Source organism: Cloeon dipterum, chromosome X (assembly GCF_949628265.1).
Source record: "Cloeon dipterum chromosome X, ieCloDipt1.1, whole genome shotgun sequence".
Lineage (NCBI taxonomy): Eukaryota > Metazoa > Arthropoda > Insecta > Ephemeroptera > Baetidae > Cloeon > Cloeon dipterum.
This window is the reverse complement of record NC_088790.1, coordinates 16243057-16260609: the sequence shown is the minus strand read 5'-3', so window position 1 is coordinate 16260609 and position 17553 is coordinate 16243057. Positions and strand designations below refer to the sequence as shown.

Sequence of the window (17553 nt, the reverse complement as noted above, 5' to 3'; positions counted from 1 at the left end):
AGAGAGCTTGAGGAATAAAGCAGTTTTGAAAGAGTTTTTTTTCCAGTATTTATGGTATTTATATTCCCACAACAAACAAACAAACAGAGATTGATTCAAAAAATACAGCACACACGACACATAACATTTATGTATCACCAATAAAATTTATTTCGATAAGAAATTAAACTAAACAAATTTGAATTATGATATTAAAAAATAATACAGTAGTAATAATTACATATTTCACGTTACGTCTGGTATTTTACCTCTGTGCTTCATTGCAATAAAAGTAATTTTTATTTTTAATAGTTTTTGCATGGAACGATCTCTCAGACTTCTAGTCTATATTGTTAACAGATAAATTTTGAAAATTGTATGATTTCGAGATTATTTTATTGTTGTACTCCCCCAGTTAATGAAGCGCTTAATTTAATAAAAAAATCAGACCAAGAAGGTTGTTTAACATTCTTCTTGCTTTGATCGATAATAAATTAATTTTAACAATTTTTAGTTATAATTTCGTCACATATAGAAGCCAGTTTAATGAATGAAAATAAAATTTGACCTGATATTTCTCTGACAATTTGCAGTAATTAATCTATGCACAAATATTGAGAAAAATAAGAAGGGGCATTAAACTTTATTTTCTCTTCACAAATTATCGAATTCTGAGAATGAAAGGAATCCGACATTAATGATTAGAATACACGCTGATCATAATATGATATATTATATTCAAATAATTTGCTTTGGAGTGAAAACGTGCTTGAAATGCACCGCTCAAATATGTGCACGGCAATTTGGGGAATTTGATCCGGCTAGAGTATTTCCACGCCTGCCGAAGTGAATCATCCGCAGTTTTCGCATTTCACTCAGAATGTTATTAAGCCAAATTAATGAGACTGCGGGGAAAATATATTTGCTCAAAGGTCGTCGGGTTTTGTCCTTAAACCCGTCTTTAAATAACGTGAACATAGAAAATAACCGCAATTGCTGTCATTACTGCAATTAAATTAACCAGACAATTTTTCCAAACCCCGTGATTCAATCAACCGCTAAAATGAAAGGATTTGAAATTAAAACTGCGTTAAATCAACAATTGACGCTTAGGGAATCGTCATTATCAGTCAAAAGATACCGTGTGTTCCATTCTTCTCATAGAAGGATCATTGAAAGGAAATTTGATGAAAAATTAACACATTTTAAAACAAGCTTGTTTTTAAAAAGAATTCAATGAATTAAAAGTTATACTAAAAATGTGTAAACTCTTAACACTTACATGCCTAAAATGTTTTTGACGCCGGAGATTTCTCGGTGTGGTAAATTCCTAATTCCGATCCAAATAAAAATACCACAGATATTATTCGGCTTTCAAAAACATTAAAAAAATTGTATGCTTGTAAATATCTTTTTTTTAACACAAAAAATATAAGCTATACTCGTAAAATTATCATATAATACACGTTTTAATTTCCTTGCAAATCTTATGAAGTTGCTGGAAAATAATTACTTTGTACTTTTGAGCTGAATTAATTGGTAGCCCTTAGAAGGGCTGGTTTTGAGAAGGTGTCGACGAGGCTTATGCTTTCTTGGCGGCGGCTTTTTTCAGGAAGGTTTTCATGGCAGGGGTCTTCTTGGCTGGGGCCTTCTTTTTGGTCAGTTGCTTCTTCTCCTTGGGTGACTTGCTGGGCTTGTTGGCCATGACCTTCTTCTCCTTTGTCGAAGACTTTGCCCCTTTCTTCAACATAACTTTTGTAGTCATGCTTTTTTTCTCCTTGGTGGCCGCGGCCTTCTTGGGTTTGCCACCTGCAGTCTTGAGCTTCACCCTCTCGCTCGCTGGCTGCTTCTTGGACTTGACTACCTTCGCTTTCTCATTCACGGCCGGATTCAGCTTGAAAGAGCCGGACGCGCCTTTGCCTTTGGTCTGCACCAAGTCGCCCTTATTGACGGCTGACTTCAGGTACTTGCGGATGAACGGCGCCAGTTTTTTGGCGTCCACTTCGTACTTACTCGCGATGAACTTCTTGATGGCGCGCAGCGACGAGCCTCCGCGTTCCTTCATGCTCTTGATGGCGTCGTTCACCATCTGGGCCGTCGGGGGGTGAGTGGAGGCGGCGGCGGCTTTCTTGGCCAGTGGGTCCTTGGCCTTAACGGGGGACTTGGGCACCGGGTCGTCAGCGATATCATCGGCCATGCCTGCGTTTGCTTTGAGAGCGAGGTTGCGTTTGCTTGCGAAGCGGAGCGAAACTAATAATTTTTGACAGCAGGACCGCAGGTTATATAAGGTTGCTGGCGACCGCCGCGTGCGCACGGAAAATAAGCCACCACCTTTTGCCTCTCCCCATCGCACAAATGGAACATGTTGCTTGCGTTGCAGCTATCTTAGCTATCCTAATATGAGATGTTTTGCTGCGAAAACTAATGTAAAACGGCAAGGTCAAACAACTTAAGACGCACCATTAAAAGTAGCAATTGCCACTTTTTTTTGCTGTTTTGCAATCATTAGAATTTTACGACACTTCCGCATCGACATATTATTTTCAGTCACTTTTACCAGAATATTTGTCATTTATTGGCTACTCTTGCTAAACACCATTTAAACGTATTTGTAAGCGTCAGCGTGAAGCTGCTTTCGCACCCGTTTGTCTCTTTCATCCATAAAATCATTTTGAAAATTAATTATTTCTAACACTAGAAAGCAAATAATCAGCCAATTTAGTAATTAGGTTTAGGAGTTTATTAGGATTTGATTCAAATAGCAGCTGTGTCTTATAAATTACCCCATTTTTCGCTATATTTAAGCTTAAAATTAAATGCAATATTATCTGTCTGTCATTATTGTTCTGAGTGTATGCAGCCTTTTTAGCTATTTATTTTACTCCCATTTTTATAATCGAAATCTAGACAAAATAGTTTGATAAGTTTAACTGAGTATAATATTGAGCTTTCTATTAGAAGTAATTTTATATTAAATTTTGAAATGATTTTTAACTTCTTCGCTAGGAATCTCTTGTGATTCATGCCAGCATAATTTTTAAAAATTTCACTGCGTGTTAAGTTACCGCTTAAATTTAATGTTGAAATAATGTAAAATGAAAATTTTCGGTGAATATTTAGATTATAGGATGAAATCTTCCTTCCTTTTACCTTTTACCAGTTCTTGGAAGTTATTGCATTCATAGAAAAGTTGGGATTCTCTTATCTCCACATTCTTAACATTTATTCACCTGTCAGCAGATTGAGTGAATTCAATTGCTTTGTGGGTGCTTTTTTATCATGTCCAAACGATTTATAAGTTAATTAAATGATTTAAATAAAATAAACATCGGTGTGTTAAGTCAATGAGAGTTAAACCAGCGATATTTGAGTGTACCGGAAGCGATTAAAGAGCAGTTTATTCAACGCAAACGTTCACCGCAGCCATGGTGATTTGTGTTATAAATGGGAGACGATCATTTGCTGCAGATAAATAACCGTGCATCAATTTGCTATAGTATATGTGAGAGTTTATGGTTGGACATCAAATGGTGAGTGAGCAGGCCAATTAAATTAAAATGAAAAATAAAGAGCGACCTAACGCACGAACTGTTTGCATTTCAATTAAACTCTCACACAGCAGAGCAGAGAGCAGATTAAAACACTCTCACGCGATGATGGAAACAAACAGTCCATGCACGCACGCAGCATCTCATTAAACATCAAGCTACACACACGCGGTTCGGGTTGAATAGCCTGGGAACGAGGAAATTTTGATTTCATTCGAATAGCTAAAAATATAAATAATTTTAATTGGATAAAATTACTGTTGTGTGTTTGTAAGCCAAAATTCTCCTCACACACGTATGGCATAAATTACCCATGATAAGAGCGCGCCTGTCGTGCTCAGCAACTCGGAGAGATTGTCATCTGTCCCACTTTCCCATAAAAACGCTACTTTTAACAGTTGCATACGTAATACATTGCATAATGTCGCGCGACAAGACCTAACAAACTGAATGAAAGAGACAATAGCACAGCGACGAGACCGATCGTTTGTTTCTGTCAAACTGCGCATTAAAATGTGCAGCATTTGCTTGTTGTCTATATATAACGGTGAATAAATCAAAGTGGAAATAAAGACAATAAAATTTATAAAAAATTCTATAGGTTTTTAAAAGTGTATAATTTATTATGGCTACTCTGGTATGAAAATAAATAAAAAAGTGGTCGCATGCAGAGTGGATAATTTGCAAAAAATACTGTGACGTGTTCCCGATTTGCACAGCTTGCTTTTTCTGCCCCGCAGTACTCATTAAAAATCAGAAATGCTTTTACCTTCTAAATTAAATTCATACAACAGTATTAGCTGCAGAGAACTATTAACAGTCGTTGAAGGCGTGTTAAGTACGTTAAAATTTGCGAAATGTACAATTCAGTCTGGATTTTAGTTTAAAATGATCAAAATTCAACATATTTTCCATATTCTCTTTATCGCTTCAATATTCATTTTGGCTGGTAAAATTCCTCCAGAAAAGATTTCCAGTAAAATTCTTACAAAAAAATGTATTAAAATAAAAACAAGTATGGCAACACAAATGATCACACGCGTTTATTTCCATTTTCGAACATAAAATATTTTTTATTTTTACACTGGCAAAATATCTTCCATAGAGGATACAGTAAAATTAAAACTAAAAAAACTGTCCCTTTATTTAACGTTCCTATTTGACCGTAGCAATAATACATATAATGGAAAATAAAAAAGGATGAGATTAAATAAAATCAAAGTAAAATAATCTCTCATCACAATAAGTGATTTAATACAAAAATACAAAACATTCCTGGTTGGAATATTTTTCCTGTTTTCCAATAAATATTTTCTAGCTTAACAAAATTTCCATATTTTTTTTTTACAATTCTTTTTTTCTTGAAACAATTCTTCAAATGTGGAATGAAAGAAAATTATCCATTAATTTTTGAACTTTTAGTACTAATTAACTGTCGGCATAAAGTTGGTATTTAATCCCGAAAATTTGTATAACAATTAAATTAATAAATAAATTGCTATACCAGCGTTTTAGAGGTGGTTGATTTTTAATTGCTTACACTGACTGAAAAAACTTGAATAGTAAAAAATGGTTATATATACCGCGTCAGACCTAGCATTTGCGTTTTTAAAGACTAAAAATTTTCACGTGAACAATATATTAATTCGCGAAAAAACGACAGAAAATAGTAAATTTAAATTAATATTCAATTACCACAATTATGTCAAGCGGCGTTTTGGTCTCGATTCTATAGAAATTGAATGCATTGCTAAATTAAAATTTTTAAAACGTAACACAATTCGGACTGAATGAGTTGCACCGCGCAACTTAACGGGAGCGAGAGGAGTGAACAAGCAAGCGAAACTTTGTGCCGCGGCGCTTTCCTCTCGCAGTGAATGATGCGGCGGCGGTGGGTCTGCACGCTGCTCGCTCCGCTCTGCGTGCTGTTCGTGGTGCTGAGGAGCGGTGCCGAGGAAAAAGAGCCGGAGTCTGCACCGCGGCTCATCGTCAGGTCGGTCGTCGCGTACTCGGCAGAGGCGGAGCACTCGGCCGCCCTCGCCGCTGGCGGCCCACCCCGTGACGACAACGGCGACGGGCCGCTGCACGCGGAAGGGTGGCTTGCGCTGGACGGCGTCCTGTTCCTCCTCAGGGCCTTCGACGACCGCAGAGTGCCACACCTGCCCGCCGTCCGCCTTCTGAGCCTGGTCAGGGGGGTGAGGGTGCCGCCGAACTTCTTCTGCCGCCTCCGCTTTCACGGACGTCGCGAGGTGCACGCTGCCAAGGTGCTACCCACGGAGATATGGTCAGTTGGAGGGAGAAAACGGGACAGTCGAAGTGATCGTTTTATTTAAATATGCCTGGGAAAACTTTCAAACTCGGGTCTTGAATTTCAAGTGCTTTTACTACTTCAATGTAACCCCACAATTCCGTTCATTCGTTAAGGTAGATTGATATATCCAAAGCAAAAATTAAAATAAATTAATTAATTATTGGCTTAAATAAGAATTTGTCTACACTCAAATTGTTAGTTTTAACAATTTATTCTATAATGCGCAAGAATCAAAAGATGACCTTGCTTCCATTAAAATTGAAATTTTGTCAATTTTAACCGAAATTTAGTGTGCTTGATCATATTTCCTTGGCGGATTTCAATGCCTACACTGTTGAAATCTATCCAATAATGGCAAATGATCTTTTTCTGTGATTTTTTGTGTGTGAAATAAAATAAGATTTCAAGCAGTGAGACAGTCCTCGCCATTTGAAAAGCAATCGTTGGAGCCACACTTTTCGTAAAAATTTGCCGTGCTATATACCTAGGTCAATTTTGACTTTAAAAAATAGATGGCAAATAAGGATTTATCGGGGTTTAGCAGTATCATTCCTCTTTAAAACGTAATTTTTTAAACGTATTAAAATTAAAAAAGTGGAGTTATAACAATTAATTTTCTTGTGATAGTAGCTGTTGCGTCATATGGTGTATTTTACTGCACTGTTTTTACCCAATTCCATTTTAGCTTAATTTAATGACCAGTTTTTCGGATTCAAAAATATTTGTTTTAAATTATAGCCTGCACTTCAGCTTGAGAGATGTGTTTGTACAGAAAATTTTGAAGTAATGGGCTAAATTTGGGAACAAAATAAAATTGCAAAAAAATCAAATATAAATTTTTGGCGCAGATTTTTTAAATGCGCACTTAAAAGTCACTAGTGGGAAAGTGCAACTATACGCATGATTTAAAACAAAAATAAAATTAATTACAGAAATTCAATCTAAATTTCGTTTTTTCTTTTTAAATATTTGATTATTTTAAATTATCATATCATTTTAACTGAAAATTTTTTACAATCGCGATCATTGATGATTATAGCGTGATATTCCTGCTGATAATATTTTTTAACAGCTATACTTTTTTCAAAAGTTCTCGCCTTTTATGCACAAATTGTCAGACAGCAAACACACGTACGATCTCCAACTTTAAAAGTTTGTTTCGTTCTGATTTTTCTTATCAGGTCGTCCGAATGGAAGGCGCCCTTGTCGAACACAACGTTCCGACCTTTCCTCCTGACTTGCCCGTACAAAAAATCATTGGAGCAGCCTGTGACTGTGTCGATATCCCTCCAGAAAGCGTTCGAAACCACCCCTCGTTTGCCCGTTGTTTCATGGGTGAAAAGTGAGCCATCGAATCAGGTGTCAGTGGCTGTGTGCGTGAAAGGACTGAACTTTCCTAGCCGCTCTGATGACATTTCGCGTCAGATTGCCGAGTGGATCGAGATAAACGGAGCTCTGGGCGCGTCCAAGTTCTTCGTTTACGTGCAGAAGGTGGACGAAAAAGTGCAACGACTGCTGAAACACTACAGTGACCGGGTCGAGGTAGTGGACGAGCCCCTGCCGCCCGGGTTGCTGCTGTCTGACCTCAGTGAACTGTGGCAAAAACGCAGATTTGAACTGGTGTCCTACAACGACTGCCTCTACAGGAGCATCGGCCGGCACCAATTTGTCTTGCCCTTGGACGTGGACGAGGTGAGCGAATATATGCATATATTTTTTCCAATGTGTATTTTGTAAAAGCACAAGACAGATGGAGAAAATTACTAATGGATGAATTTGTTTAAATTACACGCCAAAACTGGAACTGGTTTTCGCTGTGCCTTTTACGCTCGTAATGGCTCATAAAACGAATGCACACCTCGGTCCATAAAGAGTGTCATACAGTGAAGGAGTGGTTTAACTACACTAGCGGACTCTCATTATTTAGTTAATTACGGCCATAAAGAGATGCTTCACTTAACATATTATATAATTCACAACTTAACTGTTTTTACCGTAATTCTCATGCATTGAATTTATCTGCGTTTTCCAAGTTAAAATATTTTAATTTGCATGCCGTATTAAATTTATTATACATAATTTTCAGGTATATAATTTTGACTTTTAAAATTATGAGCTAGTTTAATGTTACAGGCTTGAAATCCATCTTACTTTATGGCGGTCTTTTCCAAGGTTCACACAACTGTCTGTTTCAGTTTTTTCTAGATTAAAAGACAAGAATATTTTTTTTAAATTCATGACAAATTACCGGAAAAGCTAAGAGGGTACATTATTTTCCCAAATTTACCACTATACTAATTTTTATTTAGTTTTTAGAATTGAAAATTACTTGTTTTGGCCATTGAAAGTTGAATACGACAAGGTTAAATTAAAATGAGACTTCAATGTTCTTAATTAGCTCCTTAAATGCAACATAAAAACAAACACACCAGTTAAAATTATTTAATATTCTCGAGTTGTATTGTTTTAATTTTATCCTGTCGCACACGTAGAGTACAAAACAGAATACTAAAATTAAATTGGAAAAGTTCCGTTTCCTTGGGATTTTTCTTATTTTTTCTTTGTTCTTAATACCAGTTTTAAAATGTCATATTTTTAAACGGCTCGAAAACAAGTGCAGAAAAGTGGAGTTCATTTTCAGAAATATCTGGAAAAACCACTGGACATGCAGTCTTTTTGTCTAATCCTGGTCGTTTTGCCTACTATATATATTTACACTCAATTCTTCAAATTTTGCTAACCCGAAAAACCTTACAAATGTGTCATTTTTTGTCTTTTATTAATCACGCTAAACTCATTTTTGTTTAATTATAATTAAAGATTTATTTTTGTGCAGCTGCGATGAGTGCTTAATATATGGTGAGGTCTATATTCCGCAGGTGCTGGTGCCCGTCAAGCACCTCTCGTGGCAAGAGACGCTGGCCGACCTCGTCGCCACCCACGATCGCAGTCCAGCCTCGTTCGCCGTGCGCAACTTTTTCTTTTTCTCATCCGCTGCGAACACCTCTCCCTTGGACCTCCTTTTCCGCAGCTCTTATGAAACGACAGGGACGTATAAAAGTTTCGCCGCCACGGACCGTACGCTCACTTTGTTCAACCACTACGCTTTACACACTCTGGTGCATAGTTTTTTCTAAATTATTTTGTCGTGAGCGTGTTTCAGCGCGAATTTTGTTCTTACAGATTCCGGGAACTCAGCGAATGGAAGTTGCAGACCAAAGTGTGGCGCAGGTGAATCACTACCGTCAAGGCTGTTCGCCTCTCATGGCCAATGACTGCCAAAACAGATACTTACGCTTCACTCAGAGGGATGAGATTCTACTGAGCAGGGTGGACAAAGCTCGAGTTTTGAAAATAGTGGAATCCAGTCTAAACGCTTCGAGGGCTGTCTAAAAATACAAAATACATTTGTTTAAATAATGTTTGATAAAAGTAAAGTCATCGCAGGGTACTAGTTGCCCTTCATCTAAGTTTATGGCCCTTTAGTTTTTGAACAAATCTGAAATTAACAAAACACAAAGATAATGCTTTGCTTGCAAGGCCACGCTGCTGTTACTTATAATTTTAAGTTGCTTTTGTCGTAATAAAAGCTTTTCCGGAAATTAACATAATTATGAGCTAAATGGAAATAATATGATATATCTATTAAAAACGGTCAAGCAATTTTAGTCCATAAAAATAGTTTGAGTCACAGAATTCGCTGTATATCATTCTGTGATATTGATATAATGATTGTGTAACACTGCCACATATTTAATTAATTTTAATATTCTCATAAAAATTTGAGCCCAATTGATGTATTTGTCTTATTCACAAAGGTCAAATAATACTGAATGAAGCATCCAAACAAGAAAGCAGTTAACATTGTACTATATTCTTGCAAATTGAGGTGAAAAAACTTAGAGGGAAAATAAAAGAATAGAGTTCTTCTGGATGTTTTCGTTGTTACATTGTATATACATTTTCATGAGATCTAGGCAAAAATGTCTAGTTGCGGTCAACTCAAAGCTCAATTCAAAGTGCACAGAGTCCAATTTACGATTGCGTGTTTTGATTTCCAGGCAGACAATTCGCAGAGCAGAATAAACTCTCGTTATCATCTTCAATCATGTCCTGAGCCCTGAGGTTGCCGCACAATCGGCAGTGTTTGATTGGAAAGCACCAATTATATTCCTCTGTCATCTTTATTTCTCGATCTCCGACGACTTGGGTTAAGGCGAAACTGTAAGAGGCGGGTGCTATTTCCTTGGCGAACTCAAACGAGGCTTTCATGCTGTCGTAAAAATAGAAGTGGTAAAATGCCTTGATTGCGTTCTGGTCTGTGTTCTCCACGTTACTGGAATACGCCTTTTTATCGCTAGCTTCCTGTTTCGTTTCATTTTCAGGCTTTGCCGACGGTTTCTCGAAAAGACGCATTGCCATGTAAAACGCAATGCTCCACGTTTGGTGCTCAGTAAGGCTTTTCATTTCGTTGATTATCTCTTCTGCTAAATTTAAGTTGGTTTCACTTTGCTTTATCTCCTTCAGTCTTTCCAAGCACGCTGTCTTCTCAGATTCGTTCATTTTATCATAAAAGAATATCAGAACGTTGTCAAAAACAACATTATCTTGTACAAGCATAGTACGAATGAAGTTTGAAATTTCGACGCCGTATATTGAGATGCATTGTACGTAAGCAGAAGGAACAGGATAGGATCGGCCTAAAGCAAGATAAAATCTATTGTAAAAGTCCCACAGGAGCCAATTCCAATACAGACAAGTTGATGTAGTAAGCTCGTTGTTTGGATGCATTGTTTCGCTGTTCTGCAGAGCTTCAAGAAATGGTGAGAAAAATCCCAAGGTGGAGGAACCATCCAAAGGGAAAATATCCGGATAGCACATACATTGCAAATTCTTCATAAAAAACAATAGATCGCTGCTATCTCCTAAGGGCCATGCTTGCCAATATTTGCGGATGTTATTTTTGGCGTCCTCTTGGTGGAATGCGGCCGATTTGCTTATCCCGTCGGTTTCGTAGGTTTTAATAAGTTCGTGCACAAACCTCAAATACCTTTCCTTTTTCATGTCCGTTTCCTGATTGGGTTCTAATCTATATATGTCGAGAAAGAAAGCCACGAAACACGGCAGTAGATACTGGACCACTTGCCAATCTCTCAACACTACCTTGTGTTTTCCCTCACTATTCGATTCATTTATTCCCATGTGGTAACATATGCTGTCAATTACGATTTTCTTGATTCGACTCTGTAAATGAAATTAACCAGATAAATAAAACAATTGTGGTATTATGATTTCCATAAAAATTGCACTGACTAAAAATTATAGCTTAAAATTTGTCTCTCATTTTGCTTCTGCGTGAAATTTACCCAATGTAAAATAAATGGGTTTTTCCTTATTAAAATTAAATTTGAATTGAATCCAACTCTTGTCAATTTTGAGAAGTAAACCAGCACAAATGGTATATTTGCCTAATGAGGTTACACCCCATTCATTTCAGCCTATATATAAAACTAATTAAACTGCAATCATAAATATCAAATTGACCTAGAAAATGCATTTTAATAATATCAAATACCTGAAATATCATCGCAATCTTATTTGGAAGTTCCGCTTCGTTGGAGCTCAATCGGTCACAAGCTTGCGAGAAAAATTCCTCGCTCGACTTGTGTTTTTCCATGATAAATTTTTGCCAAATATGGGATTCTTCATCTCTGAGGGAACCTTCAACCTCTTTTCTAATTTTAATGGCTGTCTTCAGCAGATCGAAAGGTTCAGAAAAATCAAATGTCATGGGACTTTCTTCAACCCCGCGGTCTTCAGCAGGGATGTTGCGAACATTTTTGGCATCCTGTTTCAGCATGTGGATCAGTTTCAATTTAGAACTATAAAGTTCAATAAGAGATTGCTTGAACATGTGCGGATAGAATACTCCTAGTTCAGTATGTATATCCAGCACTGAATCTGCAAAAATTGTTATAAATATATATTAGGTATAGAGAGAAGTGGCTTTAGTTAAATGATTCTCACCAAAGGCTTTGTTTAACTCCTTTAAAGCTCCTTCAATGGAAGCATTTGCCTTTAAATTTTGTAGGTAGTTGAAATCGATCAAATCATCATAAATCTGAATCTCCAATTTTTCCTTCAAGTTGTACAGATTATACTTAAACCCTTTTGAGTTTTCATCCGAGGAGACCTTGGAGCGGAAAAGCTTTTCTCCAACCAGTTTTTCTCTAGAGTCGCCAAAAAGTGTTAGGTGGCTTCCAGTTTGTCTCCAGAATGCCGGATTGTATATGAAATTCCTTTCGCTCAGCGGCATTGATCCTTTTTCTAGCCTCTTATTGTTATCGTCTGCATCCTCACCCACGTTTCTTACTAAATATGATCTTAAAGTTAGAATGTACTGAATTCCATTCGATGGTGTCCAAAATTCTAGGAATTCCAACACTTTGCTCAAATTCTCTGAGAGGAGTTTAATATTTCCGATGTAAATATCGGTATCAGTTTTGATTTGTACTTGTAAATAATCGAACAGAAATCCGACACTTTGTTGGGTCGACTTGAGCATTTCATGAAGTGCTTCCACTTTTGGCATGATCTTGGCCGGAACAGGAAAGATGTAAAACTGAGACATCGTCCACTCGAACGATAAAAGTTGGGATGTCACTTCAGCGACCCACTGATGGAGCAACACTGGCTGAAACGGAAGCTGGACTTGCACCCAGGGCTCTAAAAGGAAATTCCGCCGAATGCCCGGAAAGTCTTTTTCGCCTTCATGAAATAGATCCTTTAAATTGAAATATTTTAAGAATTCGTATTAAAATTAAATAAAATGCTCTAACCGAGGTTAAAGTATCGAGCAATTCTTTTGAATAGTAAGGGCGGCATAGGTTAGTTTCATCCATTGCTTTAATTTGTTCTTCTAGCTTTTTCCACATCGGAAATCCATGTCCCTTGTTGCAGATTAAAAAGTAAGCTGCGCGTCTCCAACAGGCGTCGTAACTCTTCTCAAAATCTAGGACGGACATTTTGTGATGCCTGTGTGTGATAAAGGTTAATTTTACTCATTCAATATTAAATTCAATGGAAAAAATACTTACTCGAGTGGAATATAGAGTGGTATGGTGTTTTCAATGAATTTGAAACTCTCATTCTCGAAAACGTCTGACAAGCTGAACGAAACTAACTGGAGTGGTGGACACGGGTCTTCCAACTCCTCCATGCTTGCAGATTTTGTACCTACTGAGGTTTGATCAGTCTGATTTCTATAATAATTCTTTGTATAATTTTGAAGGACGGAGCCGAATAACATCTTTAGAAAAATGGATGGAATCAAAAGAATTCGACGGAAATATTTGGATAGAAAACATTTCAAAGCACATTCCATAAATTTTCTTACATGTTAAAATATTATGGCCTTTGAAATCCAAAAAATGAGGAAAACATTTGGTTGTTTATAATCGACAGTGAAAATATCTGTTGGACACGCGAGTCGAGCAATTTGCCCACCTGCCTCTCGCAGCGCTGACATGCTCAAACAGCGGCAATATTATGGAATGAATGTGCTTTGAAATGTTTTCTATCCAAATATTTCCGCCGAATTCTTTTGATTTCATCCATTTCTCTGAAGATGTTATTATTATATATAATTCGCTTAATAAGTGAGTAATATCGCCAAGGAAATAACATTTAAATGAATTATTGACACTGTGAAATCCTGAAAAATCATTGTTGCTTTGGAATTCAAGTTGAAATTTTTGAGAGAAGAGGCTGCCAAAGTTAGCATGCTTTTCAACTGGGTGAGGACTGTGTCCTTATTTGAAATCCTATATTATATTACAAAAGAAAGAGTTCCGCCAAAAATTTTCATACACGGTTATTTTGTGGCACGCGATTTAGGGGATCAAAAATGCTTACGGGCTGGCTGGCGCACAGGGGTTTGCTGCTCGGCAGAGTTCAGAGAACTTTCTGCGAGTCAGCTCAAATGCAGCCTCCTCGATAACTCGGGGGAGTTGCATTTGGGGCGTTTGGCTGCCGGGGTTGTACGCGTCAGTCAGTGATTGGATCTGACAATAAGGGCGCTGAAGGCGCGAGAAACTGCATTTGACTTTAACATTGCTGATCATCTCAAGTAAAAGATCGTCTCGTGTCAAAAGAAAAGATAATTTTGATAATGTTGGTACATGTAGTAATATAAAGTTGGGAATTAAAAAGATTCTGATATTCACAAAGTCTACCAAATGCTCCAAATACAAAAATGTTGCCCAGAAAGAGAAAAAAAGTCCAAAGGTTTTGCCTTAATGACCCTCATTTTTAGGTCGGCGCGTAATAGGAAATCTGGAATGGCGTTTTGCATTTAATTTTTAATAAAAAAATTGAAGATAAAAATTATGTATCGTGTTATTTTCGCGCCCATATTTGAATTTTGTTATTAAATTATGCGGATATCAAAAGATAAATCAACATTATATATCTGCTACATTATTGTTAGATTATTTACAAAAATCCGAAATAAGGTGATTTATACTTATTCAAACGTTCGCATTAATTTCGTGTATTTAATGTCAGCTGCCAAATTGCATTGCTTCTCTCTACTGTATCAACGTGTCAAGCGCGCCAAATTTTAAAAACCAAGCGCCACGATGGTGAATGTATGTACTACTTGTATATCAAAATAAATAAACACGCACAGTGAGAATTTTGCCGGCAAAACATTTTGCAGGTACAGTGCCTTAGTGTGCTTCGTTTGCTTGAAATTATAACTTAGATTTTCGCTGGTCATCGCTCCTAATTGCTGTTTTGACAATTTTATTATTCCAGTTGCATATTATTTGTGCAGGATGCATTCCAACGGTGAAAACGGGATAAAATTTGACTTCCCAAGTCAAGTATTCGTGGTTGAGTTTTCGCCTTTCGCGTGGTCCAAGGATCTGGTTTGCATCGGCACGGAAAACTCGATCATTCTGGGCGCCGTTCTCTTTCCAGTGAGTGTAAATTTTTTGTGTTTCTTCCATTTGTTTATCGATGATCTGATTGCATGGAAAATGTTTTTACCGCTCTGTCTTCTCATTGTATGTATAAAGTGCTGATTTTGTTAAATTAATATTTTATTTATTTTAAATTGTATAGTTGACGAAGTATCTACATATTATGTACCCTTCAAAAACATTTTACACACCCCAATTTCCTGGAAAAGCTGTTTTTATTATAATTAATATATACATATATAACATTAGTATAAATGTATTGACCTCTATACCTGCAATTTATGCAATCCGCATTTATTTTGCAATTTAAGGATAAGGACAGGTGAAAGAAATACAATAGGGTATTTGGATTTAATATTTTGACTACGAACTCCAAAACTCTTGCTTCTTTTTAATTCCATTTGAATTTTACATCTTATTAATATAAAAACATTGTCAAATGAAGTCAGTTTTAACATATTCTCATTTTGATATAATTTAATTTTAATTTATATAGGAAGACCACTCATGGGAAGAATCAGCGGATAGTGGAAAAGTTCAGCTGTACACACAGCTGAGTGACTCTGGCAGAGTGCTGGAGACCCGAGATGTGTCGTTCATCGAGTTAAAGACCCTGCAGCAGAAGCAGAGGCCGCAAGCAGCCGCCTGGAGCCCCGACACCACGCTCAGGGGTCTGCCTAGGCTGCTGCACTTCGCCGTCGCCTTGAGCGCCTCCACGGTGCAAAACGTGAACATCAAGACTGACAACATTGTGAGTGTTTAATAAATTTAAATCCTGTTTTGTCTAATTATGAGATTGCAGATCAAGGTGTATAAGACGGATCTGGGCGAGAGCACAAGCGTCGTCGACCTGGAAGGCCACCAGGACTACATCAATGCTGTGGCGTTTGAGCCTGAAGGCAGCTTGTTGGCTTCGGCTAGCGACGACCTCACATGCAGGGTCTGGACCGCTAGGGATGCCTCTGATTACCGCCCACTCGAGTGCAAATTCCACCTCAACTCTCCAGGTACGGATTTTTTTCACACAGGCATTTTTCTCGACTAAAATAGCCATTTGTATCTCCTGCAATAATATTTAGAACTAACTAACTAACATGCTACATTAAATTTGGTATAAGTAATTAAAAGACTCATTTGTGTTTTTGGTATGTGTGTAACAGCAGTCGATTTTTGCTGATAATCGGTAAAAAACCAGGCTTCAAAAGTTCAAAATTTAATTTATTTTCTGCATCGGTGATAAACCCTCCAAACCCTCGTGCTTTTTATGCTTCAGGAAATTTATTTCCGCGAGTTTGCTTTGAAAAATTAATCTTTTGGATCGTTTTTAACCACACAGCCGCTTTAAAAAAATAAATCCACCAGAGACAATTTGAAAAGGGCGTAATTTGCGGGAATTTTGAATTGAATCCGTGACACATGGGAAAATCGTTAAATTTGATAGTTTCATTTCGACAATATTGGTTAGACCCTTAAAAAGAATCAATTTGATAGTTTTCGGAAATGATTGGAAAATTATGAACAAACAAAAAAAAAATCGACTTTCAAAATGCGTTAAATTCTAGCAAACTCATGTTTGGTGTTCATTTGATATAAAAAATCATAGAAATCACAGAATGAAATGTATAACCGATTTGCTAATTCCTAAGCCATGAAAAAATAAGGTTCTAACCACAAATTATATTCTCTTTCCTAGGAATGGCTGTTTGTTGGCACACAGAAGAGACAGGCAAGCTGTTGGTAGCTGAAAAGAGCGGGTTGATGCAGTTGTTCAACGTGCAAACGCAGCAGCCGCTGATCTCGCTCGACTCGGGCTCCAAGCCCCTCATGTCAGCACACTGGGCTCCCTCCAACAACACGCTGATTGCCGCGCTGGCCGCAGGCGAATTGACAGTTTGGGACATTCAAAGGCCAAGGTACAATCCTAAACCTTGAAAGAGTGAATTTTGTTTGAACAATTTTATTGCAGCCAGCCAATTGAGGTAAGGCCTGTCCATCCGCAGGGCGGCCGTTGGGTTAAGTTCAGCAACAATAGCGACATGGTAATTGCCACCCTGGGCCGGCCGGGCCATCAACTCAAGGTGCACAACATCACGGCAAAGCTGCCTAAACTGTCGCTTCCGCTGCCGGTGAGTACCATTCTTTTTTCTTACCCATGTTCTAGATATTTTCAGTTTTAATTTGCTGTCCTTGATTATTTAGTGGTTTTAATGCTATTTTTTATACATAAAATATCTGGAGGCTGTTTTTGGGTTTAATTAATTTAGCATTTTACCGATTTTTGCAGACTGATTTATAGGGTTTTTTCTCATTGAATATTCGTTGTTTTGGCAGATCGCTTATGGGCTGTCGTGGCACTATCACTTGCCTTATGTAGCCTTGGGCTGCGATCACCAGCTCATGATGTGGAAAATCGCGACAAAGTGAAGAAAACTCACCAATCTCTATGGTGAAAAATCTGTATATTTTTTGTTTGTACAAATAAATAGCAAAAATCCATTTCACTAAATGTTTATTTCATATGATTATCTTGTACGGTATTTTAAAAATTATTGCTCTCTTTGTTGTAATTTTAATTTTGTTAAAGACGTTTTAAAAAGTAAGTTCATGCAAAAGTTTTTTAGTGCTAGTCAAAGTTAATTAAGAGGAAACCATGAGTTATTTTCAAACAGGATAGTTGTTTCAAATTATCAATTAAAATCACATTTTTTAACAGTTAAATATTCAACCAAAC

General features: G+C 37.2%; 3 protein-coding genes across 5 annotated transcripts; 2 read left to right on the top strand and 1 right to left on the bottom strand.

Moving 5' to 3' along the window:
- Positions 1-1561: 1561 nt before the first annotated feature.
- On the bottom strand, positions 1562-2176 carry LOC135945349 (histone H1-III-like). Its single transcript, XM_065492978.1, has one exon. It carries the CDS (start codon positions 2174-2176, stop codon positions 1562-1564), a length of 615 nt encoding a protein of 204 aa, XP_065349050.1.
- Positions 2177-2648: 472 nt separating this feature from the next.
- Nup37 (nuclear pore complex protein Nup37) lies at positions 2649-17322 on the top strand. Of its 3 annotated transcripts, none has more exons than XM_065495301.1 (7): positions 2649-2653; positions 14653-14819; positions 15319-15573; positions 15625-15829; positions 16516-16735; positions 16789-16948; positions 17154-17322. In XM_065495301.1, exons 2-7 carry the CDS (start codon positions 14676-14678, stop codon positions 17244-17246), a joined length of 1077 nt encoding a protein of 358 aa, XP_065351373.1. In that variant the 5' UTR covers positions 2649-2653; positions 14653-14675; the 3' UTR covers positions 17247-17322. The 3 variants fall into 3 exon arrangements, with proteins under 3 accessions (XP_065351373.1, XP_065351372.1, XP_065351374.1); XM_065495300.1 differs by lacking the exon at positions 2649-2653 and adding an exon at positions 14497-14557 and having other exon boundaries at positions 14656-14819; XM_065495302.1 differs by lacking the exon at positions 2649-2653 and adding an exon at positions 14498-14557 and having other exon boundaries at positions 14675-14819.
- On the top strand, positions 5392-9630 carry LOC135946634 (uncharacterized). The gene is made up of 4 exons (XM_065494936.1): positions 5392-5811; positions 7020-7530; positions 8718-8957; positions 9022-9630. The coding sequence occupies exons 1-4, from the start codon at positions 5405-5407 to the stop codon at positions 9229-9231; spliced, it is 1368 nt and encodes a 455-aa protein (XP_065351008.1). The 5' UTR covers positions 5392-5404; the 3' UTR covers positions 9232-9630.
- Positions 17323-17553: the final 231 nt, after the last annotated feature.